The sequence below is a fragment of the Halichoeres trimaculatus genome, unplaced genomic scaffold (genome assembly GCF_033239565.1).
Source record: "Halichoeres trimaculatus isolate MK-OKI-2021-1 unplaced genomic scaffold, fHalTri1.1 fHalTri1_scaffold_2, whole genome shotgun sequence".
NCBI classification, from domain to species: domain Eukaryota; kingdom Metazoa; phylum Chordata; class Actinopteri; order Labriformes; family Labridae; genus Halichoeres; species Halichoeres trimaculatus.
In genome coordinates this window covers 36,392,520-36,417,865 of record NW_027437180.1, presented here as the reverse complement: position 1 = coordinate 36,417,865, position 25,346 = coordinate 36,392,520, and the positions used below count along the sequence as shown (strand labels likewise).

The 25,346-nt window shown below is 43.6% G+C and overlaps 1 protein-coding gene and 1 long non-coding RNA gene across 2 annotated transcripts; both read left to right on the top strand.

Annotated features, from left to right (window-relative positions):
* Positions 1 to 8,548: 8,548 nt before the first annotated feature.
* On the top strand, positions 8,549 to 24,785 carry LOC141800483 (B-cell receptor CD22-like). Its single transcript, XM_074683046.1, has 19 exons — positions 8,549 to 8,578; positions 9,605 to 9,641; positions 10,407 to 10,763; positions 12,403 to 12,669; positions 12,975 to 13,199; positions 13,434 to 13,472; positions 14,298 to 14,558; positions 17,231 to 17,291; positions 19,749 to 19,793; positions 19,883 to 19,956; positions 20,433 to 20,789; positions 20,883 to 21,089; positions 21,312 to 21,578; positions 23,408 to 23,671; positions 23,850 to 24,116; positions 24,223 to 24,261; positions 24,343 to 24,430; positions 24,505 to 24,600; positions 24,693 to 24,785. Exons 1-18 carry the CDS (start codon positions 8,549 to 8,551, stop codon positions 24,587 to 24,589), a joined length of 2,970 nt encoding a protein of 989 aa, XP_074539147.1. The 3' UTR covers positions 24,590 to 24,600; positions 24,693 to 24,785.
* LOC141810742 (uncharacterized) lies at positions 16,661 to 17,166 on the top strand. The gene is made up of 3 exons (XR_012600121.1): positions 16,661 to 16,726; positions 16,802 to 16,859; positions 17,042 to 17,166. It is a non-coding gene; the product is annotated as an uncharacterized LOC141810742 (long non-coding RNA).
* Positions 24,786 to 25,346: the final 561 nt, after the last annotated feature.

Sequence of the window (25,346 nt, the reverse complement as noted above, 5' to 3'; positions counted from 1 at the left end):
CATGACGTTGGTCTGGTCTCATTTCAAATCGACTGATTCATTTTCTGCTCATTGATTTCAGCTGTTATGGCTTTGGATGAAGAGTTTTCTCAAAAAGAAATAAACCTGCTTTAGTTTTGGAACATGTAGTCCATTAAAATTAACTGTGCTATGGACTTAGGTCTTTTCCTCTATTCATAGAAAAATAAACACTTCTCTTTCTTTAACCATCAACAACAAAAAGTACAAAGCACAGATTTTCAACTGATTGTAGGAAAATAAAACAAACACATCAAAATATATCACAGTAATGATGAACTCAGCTAAGTACAGTAACTCTTTCTCGTTACTTGTCAAGACCTTCATTTCTTGTGAAAAGTCTTATTACACACTCATCCTTCCTCCCATTCCTTACAATTCATGACTTAAGTCACCCTAAAGGTCCCATATTATGCTAAATTCACTTTAGACTGGTTTTGTAACAGTAATATGCGTCCCCAGCCTTTCTACAAACACCCCTGATATGAGAAATTTCTATTATCTCCTTCTCTTGCTGATAGACAAAGTTTGCTTTTAGGACATGTGTGCTCCAACACGCGGTGTTGAAATCTGCCTTGCATGACGTCATACAAGGCAGAGGTAAAAAAAAAGTAACTCCTCCAGGCCCGCCCCTTGTACTGCCCCTTCTGTGCAGCGCGTTTTTCACCTTGGCTGCTTCGGTAAAACAGACATGGTGAAGGTACGAGCGAAGCACAGCGGCTGCTCTGTTGTTGGCTGCACAAAAATGCACAGAAGTCTCCATCTCATGATGTCACAACGGGGAAAGTTGGACACAATTGCGGACGCCAAGGGGCGAGGGGGGGGTTCTGAAAGTTACCCCAAAGGGATAACCACTAAGATCTAGAAGATCACAGGGAGGGGGAAAAAGGTGAAATAATAATGAGCGGAGTAAAACAGGCTCCTTAAACAGAGACAAGACTCAGGAAAATGAGAAACAAAACCACCACTGCCAAGCAGCTGAACAGAAACTCAAACAGGAGACCCTCCTTAAACAGAAAACACTAAAGATGGCTCGAAAGGCCTAACACAAAGAGCTGGGTTAGAAACCAAGACCCAGAGACCACTGCCACAATGAAGACAACAGCTTAAACCCCAAAACAGGCACAGGGGGAGCGTAGGGTGTTTGATGAAACACAGTTCACAGGAAACACTGAAACACACTGGAAAACACTGAACTCTCTGAGAAAGACGAGCAACTGCTCACTACCTCTAAAGGTGAGACAATGAGCCAGTGCCAGAAGCTGGAGCCACTGCACCTATGAAAGCTTCCCCCAGCTGCTCCAAATCAGGAGCAATCAACCACACACACACACACACACACACCTGACCCTGCCCTGAGGTGATTGCCTCAGAGACTCAGAGAAGCCAAAACTGAGAATCCTTACAGGACCCCCCCCCTAAGGGACGGCACCTGACGGACCAGCCCCCATATCCCGTTGGCGGCGGCGGAAGTCCTGGATTAATTCAGGGTCCAAAATGTCCCTACCAGGAATCCAGGCCCGCTCCTCTGGACCGTACCCCTCCCAGTCAACCAGGTATTGTGTCCCGCGCCCCACCCGACGACTGTTCAGAATACGCCGAACTGTATACACAGGCTGGCCATCAACCAACTGGGGGGGAGGGGGGGGTGCCTCTGCTGGTGCCAGAGGGCTAGAGTGGACAGGCTTGAGACGCGAAACATGAAAGGTTGGGTGGATCCTCATTGACCGAGGGAGCAGGAGGCGAACTGTGACCGGGTTTATTCGTCGGATAATCTTGAAGGGGCCGATGAACCTGGGCGCTAGCTTGCGGGACTCCACCCGCAGGGGAAGGTCCCTGGTGGAGAGCAACACTCTCTGACCAACCCGGTACGGTGGTGCTGGACGCCGGCGGCGGTCTGCAAACCCCTTCTGGCGGGCCATAGATTTCAGAAGTGAAGCTCGGACTTGCCTCCAAGTAGCCTTGCAACGCTGAATGAACTGGGCAGCTGAGGGCACCCCCACCTCTCTTTCCTGTTCAGGAAACAGTGGTGGCTGGTAACCGTATTGGCACTCAAAAGGAGAAAGGCCAGTGGAGGCATTCTGTAAAGTGTTATGGGCATATTCTGCCCAGGCAAGTCGATCGCTCCAAGTGGTCGGGTTCGTTGAGACCAGACAGCGGAGGGTCCTCTCCAAGGTTTGATTGGTTCGCTCTGTCTGACCATTGGTCTCCGGATGAAACCCTGAGGACAAGCTAGCGGAAGCACCCAAAAGCGAATAAAATGCCTTCCAGAAACGGGAAGCAAACTGCGGACCTCGGTCTGACACGATGTCAAGAGGAAGACCATGGCGGCAAAAAACATGCTGGACCACTAGCCGGGCTGTCTCCGGTGCAGAGGGGAGCTTGGGTAGGGGAATAAAGTGGGCTGCTTTGGAAAAGCGGTCCACCACAACCAGGATTACCGTGAACCCCTTAGAGAGGGGAAGCCCTGTTATAAAATCCAGGGCCACATGTGACCAAGGACGATGAGGGACAGGCAATGGTTGCAGCAACCCAGCAGGGGCCCGTTGTGGCGTCTTGTTCCGGGCACAAACCATGCAAGCCGCCACAAACTCCTTCACGTCACCCTCCATCCGAGGCCACCAATATCTCCTTCGAAGGAAATCCAGAGTGCGTCGCACTCCTGGATGGTTTGTGAGGCGAGACGAGTGTCCCCACAGTAGGACCTGGGAGCGCACACCCGTAGGGACAAAGTGCCGACCAGGGGGCCCCCCTCCTGGGTCTGGCTCCTGCTGTTGGGCCGCCTGAACCACCGCATCAATCTCCCAGGTGATTGGGGCGAGGATGCGAGTGCGAGGAATGATGGGCTCAGGAGACTGGTCCCGTCGTGAACAATCAAACTGACGGGAGAGTGCGTCAGGCTTGGTATTCTTAGACCCTGGACGATAAGACAGGGTGAAATCAAACCTGTTGAAAAAGAGAGCCCACCGGGCTTGGCGAGGATTGAGGCGTTTGGCCTGCTGAATGTATGCCAGGTTCTTGTGGTCAGTCCAGACCAAGAATGGCTGCTCTGACCCTTCAAGCCAATGACGCCACTCCTCCAAAGCCAGTTTAACTGCCAGAAGCTCCTTGTTGCCAACGTCATAATTTCTCTCGGCCGGCAGCAAGCGCCGAGAAAAGAACGCACAGGGGTGGAGCTTCTGGTCTTTTCGAGAACGCTGGGACAACACTGCTCCAACCCCCACATCAGAAGCATCCACCTCTACAATAAAGGGCAGCGAGGGGTCAGGGTGCGTAAGAATTGGGGCAGTTGTGAATCTCCTCTTCAGCTCAGCAAAGGCCTCCTGAGCCTGAGGGGACCAGCTGAATCGAGAAGACGTACTCTTGGTCAAGGCAGAGATGGGAGCAGCGATTGAGCTGAAGCCCTTAATAAAGCACCGATAAAAATTGGCAAACCCGAGGAAACGCTGAACTTGTTTAACTGAGTCTGGTCTGGGCCACTCAAGTACTGCTTTGACCTTGCTCGGGTCCATCTTCATGCTGCCCTGTGACACCACATACCCCAGGAAGTCAACCGTTTTGGCATGGAAGACACATTTCTCTGCCTTGACATACAATTGGTGCTCCAACAACCTACGGAGCACCAATTTCACATGAGACACGTGCTCCTGGTGGCTCGCAGAAAAGATTAGGATGTCATCAAGGTACACGTAAACAAACTGTTCCAGCATATCCCTGAGAACATCATTCACCAATGCTTGAAAAACGGCTGGAGCATTGGAAAGCCCAAAGGGCATTACCAGATATTCATAATGCCCTCGGGGGGTGTTGAAAGCCGTTTTCCACTCATCCCCTTCCTTTATGCGAACCAGATTGTAGGCGTTCCTTAAGTCCAACTTAGTGAAGATGGACGCACCTTGAAGTCGCTCAAACGCTGTGGACATGAGAGGGAGCGGATACCGATTCTTTACGGTGATCTTGTTCAACCCCCTGTAGTCAATGCAGGGTCTGAGCCCCCCATCCTTCTTACCCACAAAGAAAAATCCAGCTCCGGCTGGTGATGTGGATGGGCGGATAATCCCGGCAGCTAATGACTCATCAATATAACTCTTCATAGCTGCCGTCTCGGGTCCTGACAAAGAGTACAGGCGGCCCCTGGGAGGTGTAGTACCCGGAAGGAGTTCGATGGCACAGTCGTAGGGCCTATGGGACGGTAAGGTGGAAGCCTTCTTTTTGTTGAACACCTCACTAAGCTCTGCATATTCCTCAGGGACCCCGGGAGGAAGAGGAGAAAAAACCAACTCGCAAGAAGTGGGGCTAGAAGGAGCTAGAGGGTTAAGAGACTTTGACACTGAAGGACCGTGAACAGAGACTACAGGAGAGGGGGAAACCAGAGAGATGTCCTTGGCAGGGTCTGGGAACACCACAGTGGGCCTCAGACACATAGGGTTTAAGATAACAGAGTTTGCTTCCCCCAAATGAGATGCACAATCCTGGCCCCAACTCTTCACCACCCCTGATCTCCAGTTAATGTCTGGATTATGTTTTTTGAGCCAAGGGTGTCCCAAAATGATTGGCAGCTCAGGTGCCTCGATGAGGAAAAAGTGCATCCTCTCGAAATGACTGTCAATTCGCATAAGAATAGGACCTGAGATTTCCTCAACCCTCCCGATACCTAGAGGTCTCCCATCCACAGCTGTGACGGCAAGTGGGCAAGGGAGGACAGATGTGGGCACCTTAAGTTTTAGGGCCAGGGACTTATCCATAAAGCTACCAGCTGCCCCTGAATCAACAAAAGCTGGAAAGTTCATTTTGAAGTTGTCCCAAGAAAGTTCAGCAGACAGAGAAGTGTGGTTGTTGGCAACTTGTGGGGAATTATTTAGACTCGGCAGAACCTCCCCATGATCTGACGAGTCTACTTGTTTCCCGAGGCCTTTTTCTTGGGTAACCCAGGGCACATTCGAATGAAGTGACCTGTCTGCCCACAGTAAAGACAGGCCCCACTGTTCATTCGTCTCTCCCTTTCTGCCCGGGAGAGTCGAGTTCGCCCTATTTGCATAGGTTCATCCCGGCCGGTCAAACCCTGGGGATGTTTTAGCCCTGTCTCCAGGACGTTAAAAGCCTCTGCTGGCTTGGATGGGGTGTAACCCTGTGCTCTCTCTCTATTGCGTTCCCGAATTCGGTTATCAATGCGAATTGCAAGAGAAATCAGATCCTCAAGTGAATCAGGTACATCACGGGAGGCCAGTTCATCTTTGACCTTTTCAGAGAGGGCATGGATAAAAGTGGCTGTCAAAGCCTCTCTGTTCCACCCAGACTCAGTGGCCAAGGTGCGGAACTGGATAGAAAATTCCGCAACGCTGGCGGAGCCCTGGCGTAGACCCATAAGGCGCTTAGCAGCCTCTTGGCCGCTAATATCATGGTCAAATACCCTCTTCATCTCAGCCATAAACAGGGCAGAATCTACACAAACAGGAGCCTGCCTGTCCCATAGAGCTGTGGCCCATGAAAGAGCCTTATCAGAAAGCAGGGATATAATATATGCCACCCGGGCCCGTTCTGTGCTAAACATGGAGGGCTGCAGTTCAAACACAAGACTACATTGCGTAAGAAATCCCCTGCATTTCCCTGGGTGCCCATCGTAGCGTGCTGGAGTAGCCAATTTAGTTTCATGCACCACATCTCCACCTTGAAGCTGAGTGAGAGGAACCGGGTGGACTGCGAGGTTTGGTGCTTGTACTTGGGCTGGCCCATGTGTGTGTAGATGTGCAAGTATTTCTTTTAACATATTTTCATGTGCAACCTGTTGCTCAGTGATGGCACGAAGTATCTTTTCATGGGAGCCTAACAGGGCTCCCTGCGCTGAAAGGGCTTGCCCATGTACAGATATTTTATCACTGAGATCTGAATCTTGAGAACCACTAGCAACAGGGTCCACTGTGTCCGCCTTTGACTGGCTCATTCTGTCACAACGGGGAAAGTTGGACACAATTGCGGACGCCAAGGGGCGAGGGGGGGGTTCTGAAAGTTACCCCAAAGGGATAACCACTAAGATCTAGAAGATCACTGGGAAGGGGGAAAAAGGTGAAATAATAATGAGCGGAGTAAAACAGGCTCCTTAAACAGAGACAAGACTCAGGAAAATGAGAAACAAAACCACCACTGCCAAGCAGCTGAACAGAAACTCAAACAGGAGACCCTCCTTAAACAGAAAACACTAAAGATGGCTCGAAAGGCCTAACACAAAGAGCTGGGTTAGAAACCAAGACCCAGAGACCACTGCCACAATGAAGACAACAGCTTAAACCCCAAAACAGGCACAGGGGGAGCGTAGGGTGTTTGATGAAACACAGTTCACAGGAAACACTGAAACACACTGGAAAACACTGAACTCTCTGAGAAAGACGAGCAACTGCTCACTACCTCTAAAGGTGAGACAATGAGCCAGTGCCAGAAGCTGGAGCCACTGCACCTATGAAAGCTTCCCCCAGCTGCTCCAAATCAGGAGCAATCAACCACACACACACACACACACACACCTGACCCTGCCCTGAGGTGATTGCCTCAGAGACTCAGAGAAGCCAAAACTGAGAATCCTTACACATGAGGTTTTGAAGACGCAGTGGATTAATTTTATTTTTCATGGAGACGCTCCCACAACTCCTAAAATGTTGTATGTGTGCTCACCATTTCACTTTGTACAGCTTTCTCAACGAGGGCCAGTACAAAGCAGGATTCACCAAGAACCTGAAGCTGAAGCATGGATCTGTACCAACTGTCTGTGACCCAGCTACGTACGAGGGAACTGTAAGTTTTACTAATTTATGTTGCTTTACGATGTGCTCTACCTAGTGCTATAGCCTGATGAATGTGGTTTTAGCATGGCAGCTAACGCAAGTTACAGTTTGTAACTTAGTTTCCTTACACTATGTTATCACACATGAGTAAATAATATCAGGGGACATTAAAGAGAAGATATATGGACATATATTTCATGTGAAGCTAGCTTTATATACATAATGTTATCTTGTTTGGATGGATGTGACTACTTGTTGTGGTAGCCCTCAGCGGAGCTAATGTTGTGCTACAGGGTAGTGAACACGCTCTCAGCTGTTATTATGGACGCTAAGACCACAGTCACCTCTAATGTGTGTGTTACTGCTGCAGTTTAGTTTGTTGATAGACGTCCCTCATGGTACTGTCTCCAAAAACTAACAGTCCAGGCTGCACACAGTTCTTTCTGCTCGGTATGGTCATATAACTCTGGTTAGCACCAAGCTGCTAACGTTAGCTTTATTTACCTAATGGTAACTGCAGTAGTTACTAACCACTCAGAAACGTCCTGCTGCAGCCGTAGAGTTTGGGTTTCTTCAGGCGCCTCTCCTTTTGGGTCAGACTCTGGATCAAACTGGTCTGACTTCTATGAGCCATATCGACGCACTCTGTGTAAACACTGCAGCATGGTACCAGAGCGAAAGCCACACCCTCGTGCAAAGAAGTTGTGAAGGAGGCGTGGACAGGGCAGCTCATTATCATTTAGAGCTACGCCCACAAAAACAGCTTACTCTCTGGAGTGCTTAGGAGAGGGGATTTACAGAGTGGCTGAAGTCCAGGAAATAACTGGAAAAAAACTTTGAATTGACTGTCCTGGGACCTCTGAGACCTAATATATGATAATATGGGACCTTTAAATATTACTTTGCCCCTTGCCAAACATGCTTTTGTTCTCGCCTTGACTACTGTAACTGTTTGTATGTTGGCATTGAACAGTCCAAGCTCAACCACCTGTAGCTTGTACAGAACACTGCAGCTCGCAGCTCGTTTCTTCACAGGGACTAAGAAACACGAGCACATTACCCCTGGCTTCCAGTGAGGTACAGGATCAATTTTAAAATCCTTTTATTTGTTTTTAAATCCTTGAATGGTCCAGCCCCTGAATACTTAAGCTGCGCCAGCCCTCCAGAGCTTAGGTCAGCTAGCTAGTTGGTTTTAGATATCCCATGTTCTTTTTTAAAATCCAGAGGTACTCAAGCTTTTGCAGTTGTGGCTCCCACTCTGTATGGACAGCAAAAAGCCTCACCTCTTTTAAAACTCTTTAAAGACTCACTTGTTTACTTTGGCACAGGTTAGCCATTTTTACTGAATCTTTTCTGTTGGGGGTTATGTTTGGTATCATATGTACATTTGGGACGCACTTAATGGGTAGGCCAATTTTGGTGAGTTTTTGAGCATGTTTAGGGGGTCTAATAAGTGATTTATTGGAGGAGGGAATAATAAGAAAGAGTCGCAGCAGGAACAATAGCGCCCCCAGCCTTCGGCTGCTGCAGCTCAGGCCAAGGCCCCTAATAAAGCAGACATTGACATTGACACTGATCTCAGGAGCCAGTGGGTGAGCAGTGGGGCAGCAGAGTTCTGGATGTTTTCCAGTTTGTTGAGTTGTTTGGAAGGAAAGCTGTAGAAAATGCTATTGCTGTAGTCCAGTATGGAAGTGATTAATGCATGGATAAGGGTTTCAGCTGTAGAGAAGGAGAGAGATGAATGGAGACAGGCGATGCTTTCTAAGTGCAAGAGGGTAGTTTTGGTAAGTTGATTGATGTAATCAATATGAAAAATGATCTCCAGTAAGCCACCATCCACTTCTTGTAAAAAAAGAGAAAAGTGGTTACTGCAACATCAAACAGGCTAATGTGGGACCATTTTATGAATTCCACTTCTTGTTGCTTAGTGAACATATCACCCCCTGGCTCAAAACTGTGAAATAGGCCATTGACTAATGGGAAACGCACCTGTTGAGTTTGGAAGAAGTTGTGTACTCTGTGACCTAGATGTACTCCGAGATGTTAGATACAGTAATCTCCAAAGAACTTAGAAAAAAGCAAATCAAATTCAATTTACTGCCTAAAAACTAAAAGAAGGGAAAAAATGGGAGCAGCACAGGAGTGGGAGTCATTTTACCAGGAGTGGGATGGGACAGGAGTGAAAATTTATTCTCGTGTCACTCTAAAGTCTGCTTTTCTCCTTGACTTTTAGATAAGAAGTCACTCATTGACTGTCAGTCATCATTGTCCAGAGTTAAGACCTTAAATTTTTCATATTCATTTTTATTTTGTTTCTTTTCGGTCTGCAGTCGTCTTACCGAGCTTTTAATCACAGCTTTGTGACGCCTCCTCTTATTCAACAGGGAGTTTTCTGACTTGTTGATCCAACACTTTTCTTTACTGTATTTTCACCTTTTAGCCAAACTTTAGCCTGTTTCTTTTGTTCCTGTTTTTCATTTTAAAAGGCTCCAAATAAAACAAAAAGTGGTTTGACACCTTTGTCAACTCATCATGAACAAATACTACAAAGTCCACATGTAGCTTACAAAAGTGTCATTGCTGTGATGCAAGTCAGGAACACGGTTTCTACAAATTAAAAGCAAGAAGAGGAAGGAAGGCTGACGTATCTAACAACCTGACTTCTTCCTTTTGATGAACACAGCCGAGCATATTCTGCACAGACGACATCCTCTACCTGCTGTGAGTAGAGGTCTTCATTGGTATGATTGATATTTATCTGCACAGGTTGTGTTCAGTCCTTCTCCTGATGTCTTTGGTTTTCTCTGAAGTCTCACAGGGAGGAGAAGAGCAGCGATGAACGCAGCAGTGAGTGTGTTGGTGATCTTTCTTCTCTCTCAGCCAGGTACTAAACATCATCATTTTCATCTTGCTGTGTTTAGTTTAGAGGAGAGTCATTCGTCACACCGTCCCCTAAAAGGCTTCAGCTGTTTTTACACTTGTCTAGTTTTGAAGTATTTTGTGACATCAGATAAGATAAAAGATTAACTGAACTGTAAAAAAAAACAGTTTCTCCAAATTTATTTGTTTCATGTTTCCCCACATTCAGCATCTCTCTGCATCCTTTGCTTTAAATCAGAGAGATTTGGAGTTACATTTGTTTTGAATAATTCAAGTTTTATTGCTGCGTATGAATGATTTGGTAACCTAAAAGATAAAAGCAACAATAATCAGTAGAAAAAAAAGAAAACGTGTTTAATGAAAGGACTCAAACTTTGAGGATTTATCACGTTATTTTCTTTATCTCATTGTGGTGTTTCTGTTCTCTATGTGGGAAACAGTGAACTGTTTATTCAAATCGGACTTAAAGTGGTCACAAAACCATTTGTTACCACACATTTGTGGTCTGCAGCTCGCTTTCTTTAGACTCTGCATGAACTTGACCACAAACAGAACAAACAAACATGACAGGAAACAATACAAGTCACACTTCCTGATTTCACAGCAAACAGCTCGTTTTTGGTCTTCAAACGTCTTCATGTACTTTGGCTGAATGCAGAAAGAAAACGATTAAAGGTTTTTGTCCCAATGATGTTTTAAATGTGATGGTGTTTCCTGTGCTCTGTGTTTCAGCGGTAAGGGGACAGACTGACTGGGGAGTGACTTACTCCTCTCATCAGATCTGTGCCTCTAAAGGATCAACAGTGGACATACCCTGCACCTACACATATCCACCCAGAATAGATGAGCTTGATACCAAAGTTGAGGAAACTCTCTGGTTCACTAATCTGAATGGAAACCAGTCTGTGGATCTGAGATCAGACCCAGACTACTCAGATCGTGTGGAGTATCTGTATAAACAGAACGACTGCACTCTGAGAATCAAAGACCTGAGAGAGACAGACTCAGCTGAGTACAAGTTCAGGTTCACAACAAACCAACGAGAGGACGGTGTCACTGGTTCACCTGGAGTCACTTTGACTGTCACAGGTAATATTTTCACTGGTAACACCTCTTCATATTTGTAGTTTTGGAGAAAAACCTCTTTGAATCTTTGAGTTTGTGGTTTTGAATGATCCAGTTCTTCTCTAATCCAGACCTGCAGGTGAGAGTTAAAAGATCATCAGGACTTGAGGATCACCGCTCTGCTACAGTCTGTGAGTTTCCTCCTCATTCACAATAAAAAAAAAGTCTTTCTCTTCTCCTTTGTTCTCCACTTGATCAAAATATGTGCTGTTTAAACACGTAGATGTTTGAAAGTCAAAATGTGTTTGAAGTCTTTATGTTTTACTTTGTGATAAAAGGCTTTAGTCAGGGCGGGAACATGAGAACCAAAATGATGTTTTCTCCTAAGTGTGATCACATGAACAGAGATTGATTGTCTGTGTTTAACCCAAAGACTGTATATACTGTGGACAGCGTGGCTCTGCCATTTATCATTGTACGGTTTTGAAGCCAAAATTCCCCCGTCTCAGGCGCCACTATTGTAGCAGTTTGGAGCCAGAGTCTGCGCAGTAGAGGCGATGAGGGATTTTGGGAGAATCTGAGTGGAGCTGGGTGACAAAAATTAGATTTTTTTTTTCTTACGAGAGTCTAATCACTTCCTGACTCTACCTCCTGACATATTTTACAATCCCCTAAAAAAAGTACATGACAATGGCGGCTGTCAATCGTCGTTAAACGTTACATAAAGCCTCGTTTTTAACCTCTTATAACTAACGAAAATGAAACTTTTCAGAAAAAAGAGGACTTGATTACAAGACAGCCAAATGATATCTTCAAATCAACACAACAATCGGATGTAAGAAACATGTCTACCAGGTGTAATAATTTTCTAATGTTTGATCACAGCCCATCTGGAATGACCGGAAAGACGTATTTTTAAACTTATACTGCAGCCAGTCACCAGGGGGAGCAGTTTTAGTGGAGACCTCACTTCAAGCCGAGCAAGCGGACGTCCATTTTTTTTACAGTCTATGGTTTAACCCCTTAAGGAGCTCTTTGTGTCTGCAGCTCACAAAGTCTGCCATGCAGCTTTAACATGTTTCTGTAGTGAAGCAGAAAAGACAAACCAAACACCAACTCTACAGACGCCTTTTGTTGTCTTCATGACTTTTAGGACTTGAGGACCCTGTTGGTGAAAACTTGTTTCTGTGTGCAACACAGTGAAGTACACATCCCTCTTGGATATTCTTTATTTAAACTGTGTCATATTATTTTATATTCTCTATTTTTTTACCTTACCTATTTAAATCCTTTATACGTATCTTTATATCTTTTGTTTTTTAATTCTGGGAGAGCCCTGCAAAAGATTTCTAATGTGTCCGGACTGTCAGTCCATCTACTAATGGAAAATAAAAAAACCTTAAATCCTTGAATCCTTGAAACTGTCACAAAATCTTAACCCAGAACTTTCATGTCAAGACCTAAAGAAACGAGAGAGAATGGGCAAACTCTATAAGACCAAAGTCACACTTAAGTGTTCCTTATATTCTTCTGAACCAGCTCTCTCCTCTTTGACAGAACCAGCTGGACTAAATTTACTTCTATGATCTCATATGTCTGTCTTAAAATAGTCTTAAGACATTTCAATTTCTAAACCATAGGAAAAACTGTTTTTCTCCTTCAGATGCTCCAAAACCTCCCTCTGTGTCACAAAGTCCCTCTGGTGAGGTAATAGAGGGCAGAGCAGTGACTCTGACCTGCAGCAGTGATGCTTACCCAACAGCTCGTTATACCTGGTACAAAGTGAATGGAAATGAATTACGTCAAACTGGCTGGATAAGCGAAAAACAATTCAGGTCCATTCAGCCCTCTGACTCTGGAGAGTATTACTGTTTAGCAGAAAACAAACTGGGAAAGAGCCAGTCTGAACTCGTCTCCATCAAAGTGAAATGTGAGTTTAATTACTTTTTCATTCTCTTAAATGTTTTGATGTTTTCACCTGAGTGTGATCACATGATCAGAGATTGATTGTCTGTGTTTAACCCCTCAGGGTGCTCTTTGATTCTGCAGCTCACAAAGTCTGCCATGCAGCTTTAACATGTTTCTGTAGTGAAGCAGAAAAGACAAACCAAACACTGACTCTACAGACGCCTTTTGTTGTCTTCATGAGTTTTAGGACCTCTGTAGTTTCTCCATGAAGAAACTGACAGTTGGTCCTAATTTATTCAAGTCATTTCCTCAACCTTTCTTCTCCAGATGCTCCAACGATTTGCTCTGTGTCTGTGAATCCTTTGGGTGAGATCAGAGAGAACAGTCGAGTGACTCTGACCTGCAGCTGTGATGGTTACCCAACACCTGTGTACACCTGGTACAAGTGGAAAAGTGATGAACAACCCAGAAAAGGATCAGAGCTTGTCTTCAGGTCCATCCAGTCCTCTGACTCTGGAGAGTATTACTGTTCAGCTAAGAATGATCTGGGGAGTGAGATGCCATCCATATTAACCTCAATTGATGTGAAATGTGAGTCAAAGTTATTTTTCAAGTCACACTCAGGTGTGCACTATTAGCTCGTATTCCTTTGTTTTCTGCCTTTTAGATACCGATGTTTGTTTTTGTGAAAGGGCTCATTGAAATATATTTCTTTGATCTCTACATTTTGTATAAAAGTAATTTTTTGAACATCTGAATAATATAAAAACATGTTTTCTCCTCCAGATGCTCCAAAGCCTCCCTCTGTGTCAGTGAGTCCATCAGGTGAGATAGTGGAGGGTAGTTCAGTGACTCTGACCTGTAGCAGTGATGCTAACCCAGCAGCTAGTTATACCTGGTACAAAAAGACTGGAAATCGTGGACGTCAAACTGACAGGAAGAGTCAAAAATATTTCAGCTCCATCCAGTTCTCTGACATTGGAGAGTATTACTGTGAAGCTGAGAACAAACTGGGGAATCGATCGTCTGAATCCATCTCTGTTAAAATGAAATGTGAGTGAAACGTTTTTTTTATCAAAAGCTTCAATAACTGTTTGTAATTTAAAGCTCTCTGTGCTGATTAGACTTGATTGTTTTTTCAGTTGTTATTGTATATTTGCTCATTTTTAAAGTAGTCTGTCTGCTGAGTGTGAGCAACTGTTCAGATCAGATTCAGCTGCACGTGGCCTAGCTGTTTAGGTCACTCCCCACGAGGTTCTTCCTCGGGCAGTTGGCCCAGGTTTGGGTCCGGCCCGAAGCCTGTTTCCTGCATGTCACTCCCCTCTTTCACCCCCTTTCCTGCTCTATCCTCTGTCCTCACCTCTATCATTGAAGGCACAAAAGACCCCAAAAGTAACATCACAAAAAACATCTGTGGCTATAATGTAATGATGAATTATTTAACCATGAAGCATGAAAGCTTTGTCTTTGCCAGTCTGGCCAGAGATGGAGGCTGTATAGGGGATAACAAGTCTTCATATTAGCAGTTAACCTGTGTTTTCTTGTCTCTAAATAATTCAAAAGTTTGCAAAAAAGCAGCTGTTTTTTTGCCATGGGATGAAAATGAAAAGCCTGTAAGTTTTGTATTTTAACAGTTTTATGTCCCTCCAGATCCTCAAAAGCCTCCCTCTGTGTCAGTGAGTCCATCAGGTGAGATAGTGGAGGGTAGTTCAGTGACTCTGACCTGTAGCAGTGATACTAACCCAGCAGCTAACTACACCTGGTACAAGAAGAATGAAGACTCACCAAAAGCCTCAGGAGAGATATTTACAATTGAGAACACAGGAGCTGAACACAGTGGGGATTATGTTTGTGTGGCCCAAAATGAGAAAGGACATCATAACTCCACTGTACATGTGACTGTTGTAGAAGGTAAGTTTAACACGCTGGGTTAGTGGAGAAATGCTGAATAGAAACCAGTGACTATGGAAGAGTGCTGCAGCTTGAAATGCCCGTCCACAGAAACTATGTAATTAATTTAGACAGAGAAAAGCACTGGGCCCAAAACAGAACCTTGTGGCACGCCTCTATTAGCCAACAGATATTCAGATTCAGCCTGATCTACTTTAACACACTGATACCTACAGTGGGGAAAATAAGTTTTGAACGCGTCAACTTTTTTTCTCACCACATTTATTTACAAAGATGCAATTCAAACAAAATTTCTACCAGACATTGGTATTAACTCAAATAATTCACACATGAAAAGAAATCACGACGTTCAGGTCCATAAATAATGATTATGTGGAATTAAGTACGATAACACAGGAAAAAAGTATTGAACACAATAACTGAGACTCATCTAATACTTAGTGGAGAAGCCTTTGTTTGCAGTGACAGCTTCCAGAAGCTTCTTGTATGTTTGAACTAATCGCCCACACTGCTCAGGTGTGATTTTGGCCCATTCCTCTGAACAGATTGTCTTTAAATCTGGAATATTCTTTGGTGCCCTCTGGTGAACCCTTTTTTTTACTTCTTTCCACAAATGTTCAGTTGGATTAAAGTCAGGTGATTGACTAGGCCATCCTAACAGATTGATTTTCTTTTTTTGAAACCATTTGAGAGTCAACTTTGCCGTGTGCTTTGGATGGTTGTCCTGCTGGAAGGTCCATCCACGTCTCATCTTCATCATCCTGGTGGATGGCAGCAGATTCAGATCAAGAATTTCCCCATACATGGCTCCATTCATTGCTCCGTCAGTTATATGAAGTTTGCCAACACCATGAGATGAGAAACAAACCCATACCATGATGCTTCCACCTCCGAACTTCCCTGTTGGTTTAGTGTTTTTTGGCTGATGTGCAGAGCCATTTCTCCTCCAAACATGGTCTGTAGTATGACAGCCCAAAAGTTCAATTTTGGTCTCATCTGACCAGACAACATTCTCCCAGTATTCTACAGGCTTGTCAAGATGCTGTTTAGCAAACTTTAAACCAGCTTCAACATGCCTTTTCTTGAGGAATGGAGTCTTGTGGGCTGAGCGTCCATAGAGGCCATGGCGGTGGAGTGCATTGCCTATTGTTTTCTCTGTAACAATTGTACCTGCTGCCTCCAAGTCTTTCTGGAGCACTTTCAGGGTGGTCCTTGGCTCGTTGAGTACCCTTCTGACTATCTTTCTGACTCCCTGGTCAGAAATCTTCAAGGAGCTCCTGTGCGTGGCCTGTTGGTGGTAAGGTGGTGCTTCTTCCACTTGTGAATAATGGCCCCAACGGTGCTGACTGGAATATTCAGGTGCTTTGATATAAGTCTGTAACCAGTTCCATTCTGATGCTGAGCAACAATCAGGTTGTGAATGTCTTCAGAGAGCTCTTTGCCTTTACCCATCATAAGGTGTGACATATTCAACTGCTTAGTGAAAAAACGACCTTTTTTATAGGACCATCAATTTGCTCTAGCCCAGCTGATGTTGGTTTGCACTAATTGGAAGTTCAAGTAATAATTACTGACAGATTTCAGGTGGTATGGTGCATTCGCTTGCCAAAGTATACAGCCTTCCCATGGTGTGTTCAATACTTTTTCCTGTGTTATCGTACTTAATTCAACATAATCATTATTTATGGACCTGAATGTCACAATTTCTTTTCATGTGTAGATTATTTGAGTTTATATCGATGTCTGGTAGAAATTTCGTTTGAATTGCACCTTTTGAAATAAATGCGATGAGAAAAAAGTTTACGCCTTTAATACTTATTTTCCCCACTGTATATGTGACAACTTTTTAACAGTAGCTGTTGATCAAAGTGTGTCAGTGAGTCCATCAGGTGAGATAGTGGAGGGTAGTTTGGTGACTCTGACCTGTAGCAGTGATGCTAACCCAGCAGCTAACTACACCTGGTACAAGGATGACATCACATTTTAATGTCTCATAAGTGACGGAAAAAAACTGACAAGTTTATCTAATCTACCTGTAAAGTGTCTCACTCACCCTCTTCACCTATTTCTTTATCTTTAGGGAGCTCAACATTAAAAATACATCTCATAAGGCTGACTCTGATGCTCCTCATGATGACTCCTCTGCTTCTCCTGACTCTGTGGATGAGGTAAAACCACATCAAGTCAGCAGTTGGAGCATTGATCATGAACTGTTGACCTGAAAATCTTTGATTTAATTCCAGGAAGAAGAAAACTGGCAGCTCCACCACTGAACCAAATGAACCTGCAGAGATAATGGAGGTGAGACTGAGAGGCTGCTGAAAAAACTTTCCCTCCTTCACTGTTATGATAACTTGGTACAGAAATACTCTGAGAAGACGTTTAGATGAGGCATGAATTAAAGTTTGAAAGGAAAGACTTCAAAACAAAACAGCAAACCTGATTGAAGACATTTCAGATATAATCTGACCATGTTTCATCAGCTGGGCTCTGATCCTGTGTATGAGAACGTCTCAGCCGTCCCTGCAGCACAGACAGAAGACACAGAGGAGCAGGAAGACGTGGTGTGAGGTCCAGAGAGGTGAGAGCCTCCTGCACTGAAGAAAACAGACTGATTCAAACTCAGGGTCACATTTCCAAGTGTAACTCTAGTTTTATCCCATTTCCTCCAGACACAGCTGAACCAGAGGAAGAACTCAATTATGAGAGCGAGGCGGCAAAAGGATGTTTATTGTATATGTTGGTATCTGAAAAAGGAAGCAGATTGGATCATTACTTTTTAATAAATCAGAGAAGGAGTGGGATTTAAAAAAGTGTTACAGCTTCTTATTCCTTTTCTTAAATGTACATACAAGTTAAATCAGTGATAAAACTGTTTGTGTTGTTTCTAAAACTATAATAATTTCACTGTTTTGACTTTGTGTTGTTTGTAGATTTTATTCTTTTTTTTTTTACCTTAATGTGTTCAAATCAAACAACATAAAATCAATTCAAAATCCATCACTGTGTAAAACTTTTTTTTAAAGATATAATTTCTTTCTTTTTAATTCAGTCATGTTGTCATTCATTCCTGTACGGTAGGGGGCAACGTGTGCCTTTAAACTCATGGTCTGCTGTGCCGTTGAGGAGAAAACTTGCTAATCTGTAGTGTGCCTAAGATCCCTGGATGTCCTACTGATCCAGGAAAACTTCTCCACATGCAACAAACCAGTCTACCTGTTTTTTTTGGCCTGCTTCTCCTACAAACTTCAACTGATTTTCACTGTTCAAACTTCAAAATGTGTGTCTCATTCAGGACAAGGGGGCTATGACTTTTCACACCCTTTTCACAAACACTTTCCGAGAAATTTCACATTTTATACATTTCTGGTCTTATAGAGATGAAAGCAGAATTTTCAAAATATTCTCCCTTCGGGACATTTTTTTAACCAAAAAACAATTCTCGCAACAAAGAACAAAGAAGCAAAATGAGAGAGAAACTGAAGCGCTTTCTTTTGTGCAGCAAACCACCAACTACCAGAGCAGAGACTGCCGACAATCCACAGAAAGAAAAGAGAAAAATGTTGGCAATATGGGCAAAATATTTACAATATTTACAATAGCCCTCTATGCTTTAGATGCTGATACAAACATTTATACTTTGGAGTTTAGGGCAATGGACACTGCAGCTTCCTTGCATTGACAGTTCTTTGTGCTTAATTTCTGATGAATTATTAATTTTGTGACCTATTTGGTTTAAATGGGTGTGCTGCTGCTTTAATGAAGTGTATTTTGATGAATTTTTTAATTACAGTGCACAGTTTACAGTTTCATTTAGCAGTCAATTTTGTCCAAAGCGACGTACAACACAAGGAAGAATTAAGACAGAAGGAAAACCTATTTAGAGCGACAGCAGTGCTTCAAGTTATTTGGCTGTAGGTGCTGCCATTAAGTGCAAGATTTTATTTTTTTTGGTGCAGATAGAATAATCAACAAGCCAAAAAAAAACACAATTTATTGCTGAAAAAGTATACTTCAATATTCAACAACATTCAGTCGTAGTGCTTAAAAATTATAAGAGCTGAGTCTCAGACCTTCTGACTCATTCTACCCCTGAGGACAAAGAGGAGAAGGGTCAGATTAAGGGCCCAAGTGTTCCCTGAACAGATGAGTCTTCAGACATCTCTTAAAGTAGAAAGGGACTCTGCAGATTGTATAGAGTTCGGTAATTTATTCCACCATTTGGGCACAACAGAGAAGAAGAGTCTGGCTAGAGATTTGGAGCCGCACTGGGCTGGGAGGACCAGGCGTCTTTCACAAGCAGAGCTTAGTGGGCCAGAAGGAGTGTAGACCTGGATGAGGGACCCCAGGCAGGCAGGAGCTGTTCTTGTCAATGTTTGTAAGCCAGAAGAAGAGCTTTGAATTTGATTCGAGCTGCTACTGGAAGCCAGTGAAGAGAGAGATTAACAGCGGGGTGACGTGCTGTTTTGGGCTGGTTAAAGACCAGACGTGCTGTTGCATTCTGGGTAATCTGCAGAGGTTTAAATGTACACGCTGGGAGGCCTGCTAGGAGGGAGTTGCAGTAGTCGATACCTGATATCACAAGGGCCTGTACCAGAAGCTGTGTGGCCTGTTGTGTCAGGTAGGGTCTGATCCTCCTGATGTCATAGAGGGCATATCGACAAGACCGTGAAATTGAGGCCACATGGTCATCAATCATAACACCCAGATTTCTGGCAGAGTTTGTGTCACAAGTTGATTGGAATCAAGCAGGACATTGATCTGTGGTTGACAAGCTGGAAAGAAAATAAGCTCAGTTTAGGACAGATTTAGCTGCAGGTGGCGTTTCTTCATCCATGTGGAGATATCAGCCAGGCATGCTGATATCCAAGCCGAGACAGTTGTGTCGTCAGGTGGAAAAGACAGGAAAAGCTGAGTGTCATTAGCATAACAGTGGTAGGAGAAGCCATGAGAGCGGATCACTGTGCTAAGTGAGGTGGTGTTCAAGGAAAAGAGTAGGGGACCAAGCACTGAACCCTGGGGTACCCCTGTTGATAAGCCCAAGTGAGTTAGACACTTCTCCTTGCCATGACTCTCTGAAGGAACCACTGGGGAAAAGCTTCAATGTCAGCCAGTAACATGGTTCGTGCATATTAAAAGCAAGAAGAGGAAGTGAAGCTGACATATTTCACAGACTTCTTCCTCCTAAAGACCAAACGTTCACATTTTCTGCAGAGACCACATCTCCTCCCTGCTGTGAGTAGAGGTCTTCATTGGTATGATTGATATTTATCTGCACAGGTTGTGTTCAGTCCTTCTCCTTATGTCTTTGGTTTTCTCTGAAGTCTCACAGGAATGAGAAGAGCAGAGATGAACGCAGCAGCGAAGGAAATTGTTTTTTTTCTTCTCGCCGTATCAGGTACAGTATGTTCTCATTTACATCACAAGTCTTTCGTAACCCTCACTCAGACGTGGCTCCTTTTTATGGTATTAGGAGGAGACTGGTCCTCCAGTGTGCACTTTTCTGGATTCAGTGTTAGACATAATGCCAAATAAAGCAAACTAATAGAAGACTAATTTATCTTTTCCCTTACCAATGTGTTGCTTAGTGTTCAGATGTCTAAATTTGACCCCTGTTAATCACCTTTGCATCCACTCATATGCAGACGATCTGATTTCTGCACATTAAGATGAGTTGATGCACGTAACTCAGTCTGTTTGTGGTGCATTTAAAGGATTCAGTCGTTAAAGAGTTGAAAGATGTTTGACCAGATAATGCCAAGTAAAAAAGGGAACCAAACTTTGCTGATGCATTCAGTTTTTTTTTTCTCTTTTTTTTTTTTTTTTTTTTTTCCGGTGTAAATGTGATGGTGTTTCCTGTGCTCTGTGTTTCAGCGGTAAGGGGACAGACTGACTGGGGAGTGACTTACTCCTCTCATCAGATCTGTGCCTCTAAAGGATCAACAGTGGACATACCCTGCACCTTCACATATCCACCCAGAATAGATGAGCTTGATACCAAAGTTGAGGAGACTCTCTGGGTCACTAATCTGAATGGAAACCAGTCTGTGGATCTGAGATCAGACCCAGACTACTCAGGTCGTGTGGAGTATCTGTTCAAACAGAACGACTGCACTCTGAGAATCAAAGACCTGAGAGAGACAGACTCAGCTGAGTACAAGTTCAGGTTCACAACAAACCAAACAGGGGACGGTGTCACTGGTTCACTTGGAGTCACTTTGACTGTCACAGGTAATTTTGTTATCTCAACAACGGGGTGAATACTTGCATGTGTTTTCTTGACTTTTTTAACTCTGAAACCTTTTTCTTTCCACATCCATCCAGGCCTTCGAGTAGTGGTGGAGAGTGTATCAACTGAGGCAGATCTGAGGTGTGAGAACAGCTGTAAAGCGTCTGATTATCCTTCATATGTCTGGTATAAAGATGAAGAGGAAATGAATGAACAGACATTTTTTTTGAGAGTCTCTGACTTTGGTAAAAGTTACTCCTGTGCTTTGAAAAACCATGAGGATCAGCGCTCTGCTGCAGTCTGTGAGTTTCCTCCACGCTAAAGAAATTCTTTGACTTTAGTTTGATGAACTTTTTCTACTTGACTTTAACTTCTCCTGTGAAACTCTTCTGTGTTTGAAAGTTAAAAATGTGTTTGAACTCTTTATGTAAAACTCTGTGATATGATTCATGGAGTCAAAGTTTCACCATGTAGTGACTTTATAACTGAATGAAAAGTGTCTGTGTGAATGTTGTTTTGTGCAGATGCTCCAAAGACTCCCTCTGTGTCAGTGAGTCCATCAGGTGAGGTGAAGGAGGGCAGAGCAGTGACTCTGACCTGCAGCAGTGATGCTAACCCAGCAGCTCGTTATACCTGGTACAAGGTGAATGGAAATGAGGTGCGTCAAGTTGGCTGGATAAGTGAAAAATATTTCAGTTTCATCCAGCCCTCTGACTCTGGAGAGTATTACTGTACAGCCTGGAACAGGATGGGAAAGAGCCAGTCTGAAGTTATCTCCATCAAAGTGAAATGTGAGTTTAATGACTTTTTCATTCTCAGCCAGTTTCCTTAATTTCACGAAACCCTTTAAAGACAAACTCCATTGATCCCTGTAGCTGATTTTCATGTTAAAGCATGGCTGTGTAACCTTCAGAGAGGCTTTAGTCAGGACAGGAACATGAGAACCAGAATGATGTTTTCTCCTGAGTGTGATCACATGATCAGAGATTGATTGTCTGTGTTTAACCCCTTAAGGAGCTCTTTGAATCTGCAGCTCACAAAGTCTGCCATGCAGCTTTAACATGTTTCTGTAGTGAAGCAGAAAAGACAAACCAAACACTAACTCTTAGTGGCTAACTTAGCCATTTGGGGACCCCTGCATCTAGAACAGAATAGAATAGAAAAGAAAACACTTTACTTATCCCTGAGGGGAAATTCAGGAGGAGTCACAGCAGCAATCAAGAAAACAAAGGTGAAAAAGTGTATAGAAAGTGCAAAAAGGTCCATAAGAAAATAGATGATGACAGCTTGTCCATCATTGTCCAGTTCAGCCAGCCTCCACCTCCACAGGGTCCAGGACTGAGCTTCTTCAGCAGTCTGTTCAGTCTCTGTCTCCTGGATCCTGTCTGCTCACAGCAGGTGAAGCTCTTCCAATGTGGCGTTGGTGTCCAGTGGTAGCTCCGTTAGCCATGTCTGTGAATAGCATTATGCTACTCTGCCCTCTGGTATTCCTTCTGTTGCTGGGTTAGCACAGCTAGCTCGTCCATCTTATTGGAGACAGATCGTATGTTCCCAGTAACGATGGATGGAAGGACATGTCGATGTCGTCACTTCTTAGCTCACACCTGAGAACCAGCACGTCGTCCTCACCTCCTTCTCCTCACCTTGTGGGGAAACATCCGGCCTTGCACCAGTTAGCATTGACACGCTACATGCTCCTTTAAGCTGATTTCACATGTTAACAATGCAGCCATGGTTACATGCAGGATCTCCAGACAAACAAAGGAGCAAAAATAGCAGAAATATTATTGAAGACAAAACCAGTTTGGTGTCCATGACCAACAAATGAGCCATACAGAGTAATGATCCACTCCAAATGCAAAGATGACGAAAGATGACAAAGAAGACAGAGCTGCCGCAACAGGCAGCCACAACCAACAGGGCGATGCCTGGCAAAATTGAGGACCTATTGTATGTCAGCCTCTGTTAATCCTGTATTTTCAATACATAGAAATAAACAAAAATAAATGCGTTTTATTGGAGTGTGAGCTTACATGGTTAATGCCTCCCCTGGTTGGTGTAAAACGGTGCCTGTAAGTGGAAGTATGCTGAAGTTTTTGCATGTCAAAGATAGTGGAAATTTGGGGGAGAGAGTCCTAGATTCCCATTCATTCCTTATGAGACATTTTTCACCATTTTTCTCAAAACACTCAGCCAAAGATTGGCGTAATCAAGTATAAAGTTCAAAAGTTGTTGTTCTGAGAGGGTTTCTAATTTATTGACACACGTTTACGTCCTGGTCTGTCACAGTCTGGTAAGTGTCCACGAGTAATGCAGACATGAGCATCGAGTGATGTCTATCCACCTAATATCTGTCCACTTAATGATCTCTTCTATCCACTCACTGCTATTTCACAAACCTGTATAAGTGATGGTAATAAGTTTAAAAATGCGTTTTTCGGTGGTTAACTCCTCCACGTCAGTTGACAAACTATTATACGCCTCAGTAGTTCTGCACCCAAGTTGCATGCACATCCGACGTTGTTGATAAACAAATTATCCCCCTATAGATCTTCTTGATATCACTGATTACTCCTCAAACGTTATTCAAGTCATTTTTTTTTTTACTACTTTTTTCCAGATGCTCCAAAATTTTGTTCTATGTCTGTGAATCCTTTGGGTGAGATCAGAGAGAACAGTTCAGTGACTCTGACCTGCAGCAGTGATAGTTACCCAACACCTGTGTTCACCTGGTACAAGATGAAAAGCTCTGGATATCACAGTAAAGGGTCAGAGCTTGTCTTCAGCTCCATCCAGTCCTCTGACTCTGGAGAGTATTTCTGTTCAGCTCAGAATGGTGTAGGTGTGGAGAGGATGTCCAGATCGACTTACATTGATGTGAAATGTGAGTGAGATATTTTATCTTTTTTCAATTACACTTGATTAATTCATCATTTCTGGGGTTATGTCCTGATCATGTTGTTTGTACCTCATTCACCTCTATCTGCTTCACACTTAGAGCCTCTATGATAAATGAGAGAACGGTTTTTCTTAACTCTATAAAAACATGTTTTCTCTTTCAGATCCCCCAAAGCCTCCCTCTGTGTCAGTGAGTCCATCAGGTGAGATAGTGGAGGGTAGTTCAGTGACTCTGACCTGTAGCAGTGATGCTAACCCAGCAGCTAACATTATGTGGAACAAGAAGAACGGAACTCGAGGACATCAAATTGGAAACAGAAACACTAAATATTTCAGGTCCATCCAGCCCTCTGACTCTGGAGAGTATTATTGTACAGCAGAGAACGGGCTCGGGAATCAGACGTCTGAATTGATCGTCATTGATGTGACTTGTGAGTGAAAGAGCTTGTATTTAATATTGAAATAATTGCAAAATTTTATCAATTATACCTTTGGAAACGTCTGTACAATCTTCAAACATGTACTTTTTCCTTTTAGATGCTCCCCAAATGAGCCGTGTATCCATGAATCCTCCAGGTGAGAAAGTGAAGGTGAGGTGATGAAAAGAAAAAGAGTAATTTATCTAATATGCCTCTCCACATGTTTCTTTATTTTCAGGGACCTCAACATTACAAATACATCTCGTAAGACTGACTCTGATGCTCCTCATGATGACTCCTCTGCTTCTCCTGACTCTGTGGATGAGGTAAAACCACATCAAGTCAGCAGTTAGAGCATTGATCATGAACTGTTGACCTGAAAATCTTTGATTTAATCCAGGAAGAAGAAAACTGGCAGCTCCACCACTGAACCAAATGAACCTGTAGAACCAGAAGACACAGAGGAGCAGGAAGACATGGTGTGAGGTCCAGAGAGGTGAGAGCCTCCTGCACTGAAGAAAACAGACAGACTTCAGACTCAGGGTCACATTTCCAACTGTAACTCTAGTTTTATCCCATTTCCTCCAGACGCAGCTAAACCAGAGGAAGAACTCATGGATGAGAGCGAGGCGGCAAAGGGATGTTTAATGTTTATGTTGGTATCTGAAAAAGGAAGCAGACTGGATCATTACTTCTGAATGATTCATGAGGATTTAAAGCGTTACTATTGTTTGTAAAACTTAAAAGTTCTCTTTTTGATTTTCTGTTGTTTGTAAGTTTCTAAATTTCTTTTCTTTTAACTTCAAAAAATATATATTTTAAGTCAATAAAAATCCAACGCTGCTCCAAACACTTTTTTAACCCAGTCATTCATTCCTGTACAGTAGGGGGCGGCGTGTGCCTCTAAACTCACCATCTCCTGAGGAGGAGAGAAGTAGTCATGAGAAGCTGAGGGTGCTTAATAGTCCTTTTCTAATAAGGAACCCTCCCAACTGAAGGAGTGACCCGGGAGCATTTAAGCGTCGGCCATGATAAATGCTGTTCGAATTCTCCAAAAATTAAGGAAAGGAGGGTCGTTGCTTCCTTTAATATCTCCTTTAGCTTAGAAAACACGGGACCATCCTTTTCAAAAGGCAAGGAGAAGAAAACGCCCCTCAATGCCTTGAGGCTGACGTATATAAATACGGCTCCTGCCGAAAGTTCATGGAAATTTATGACGAAGAAGGGGCAGAAATTATGTGA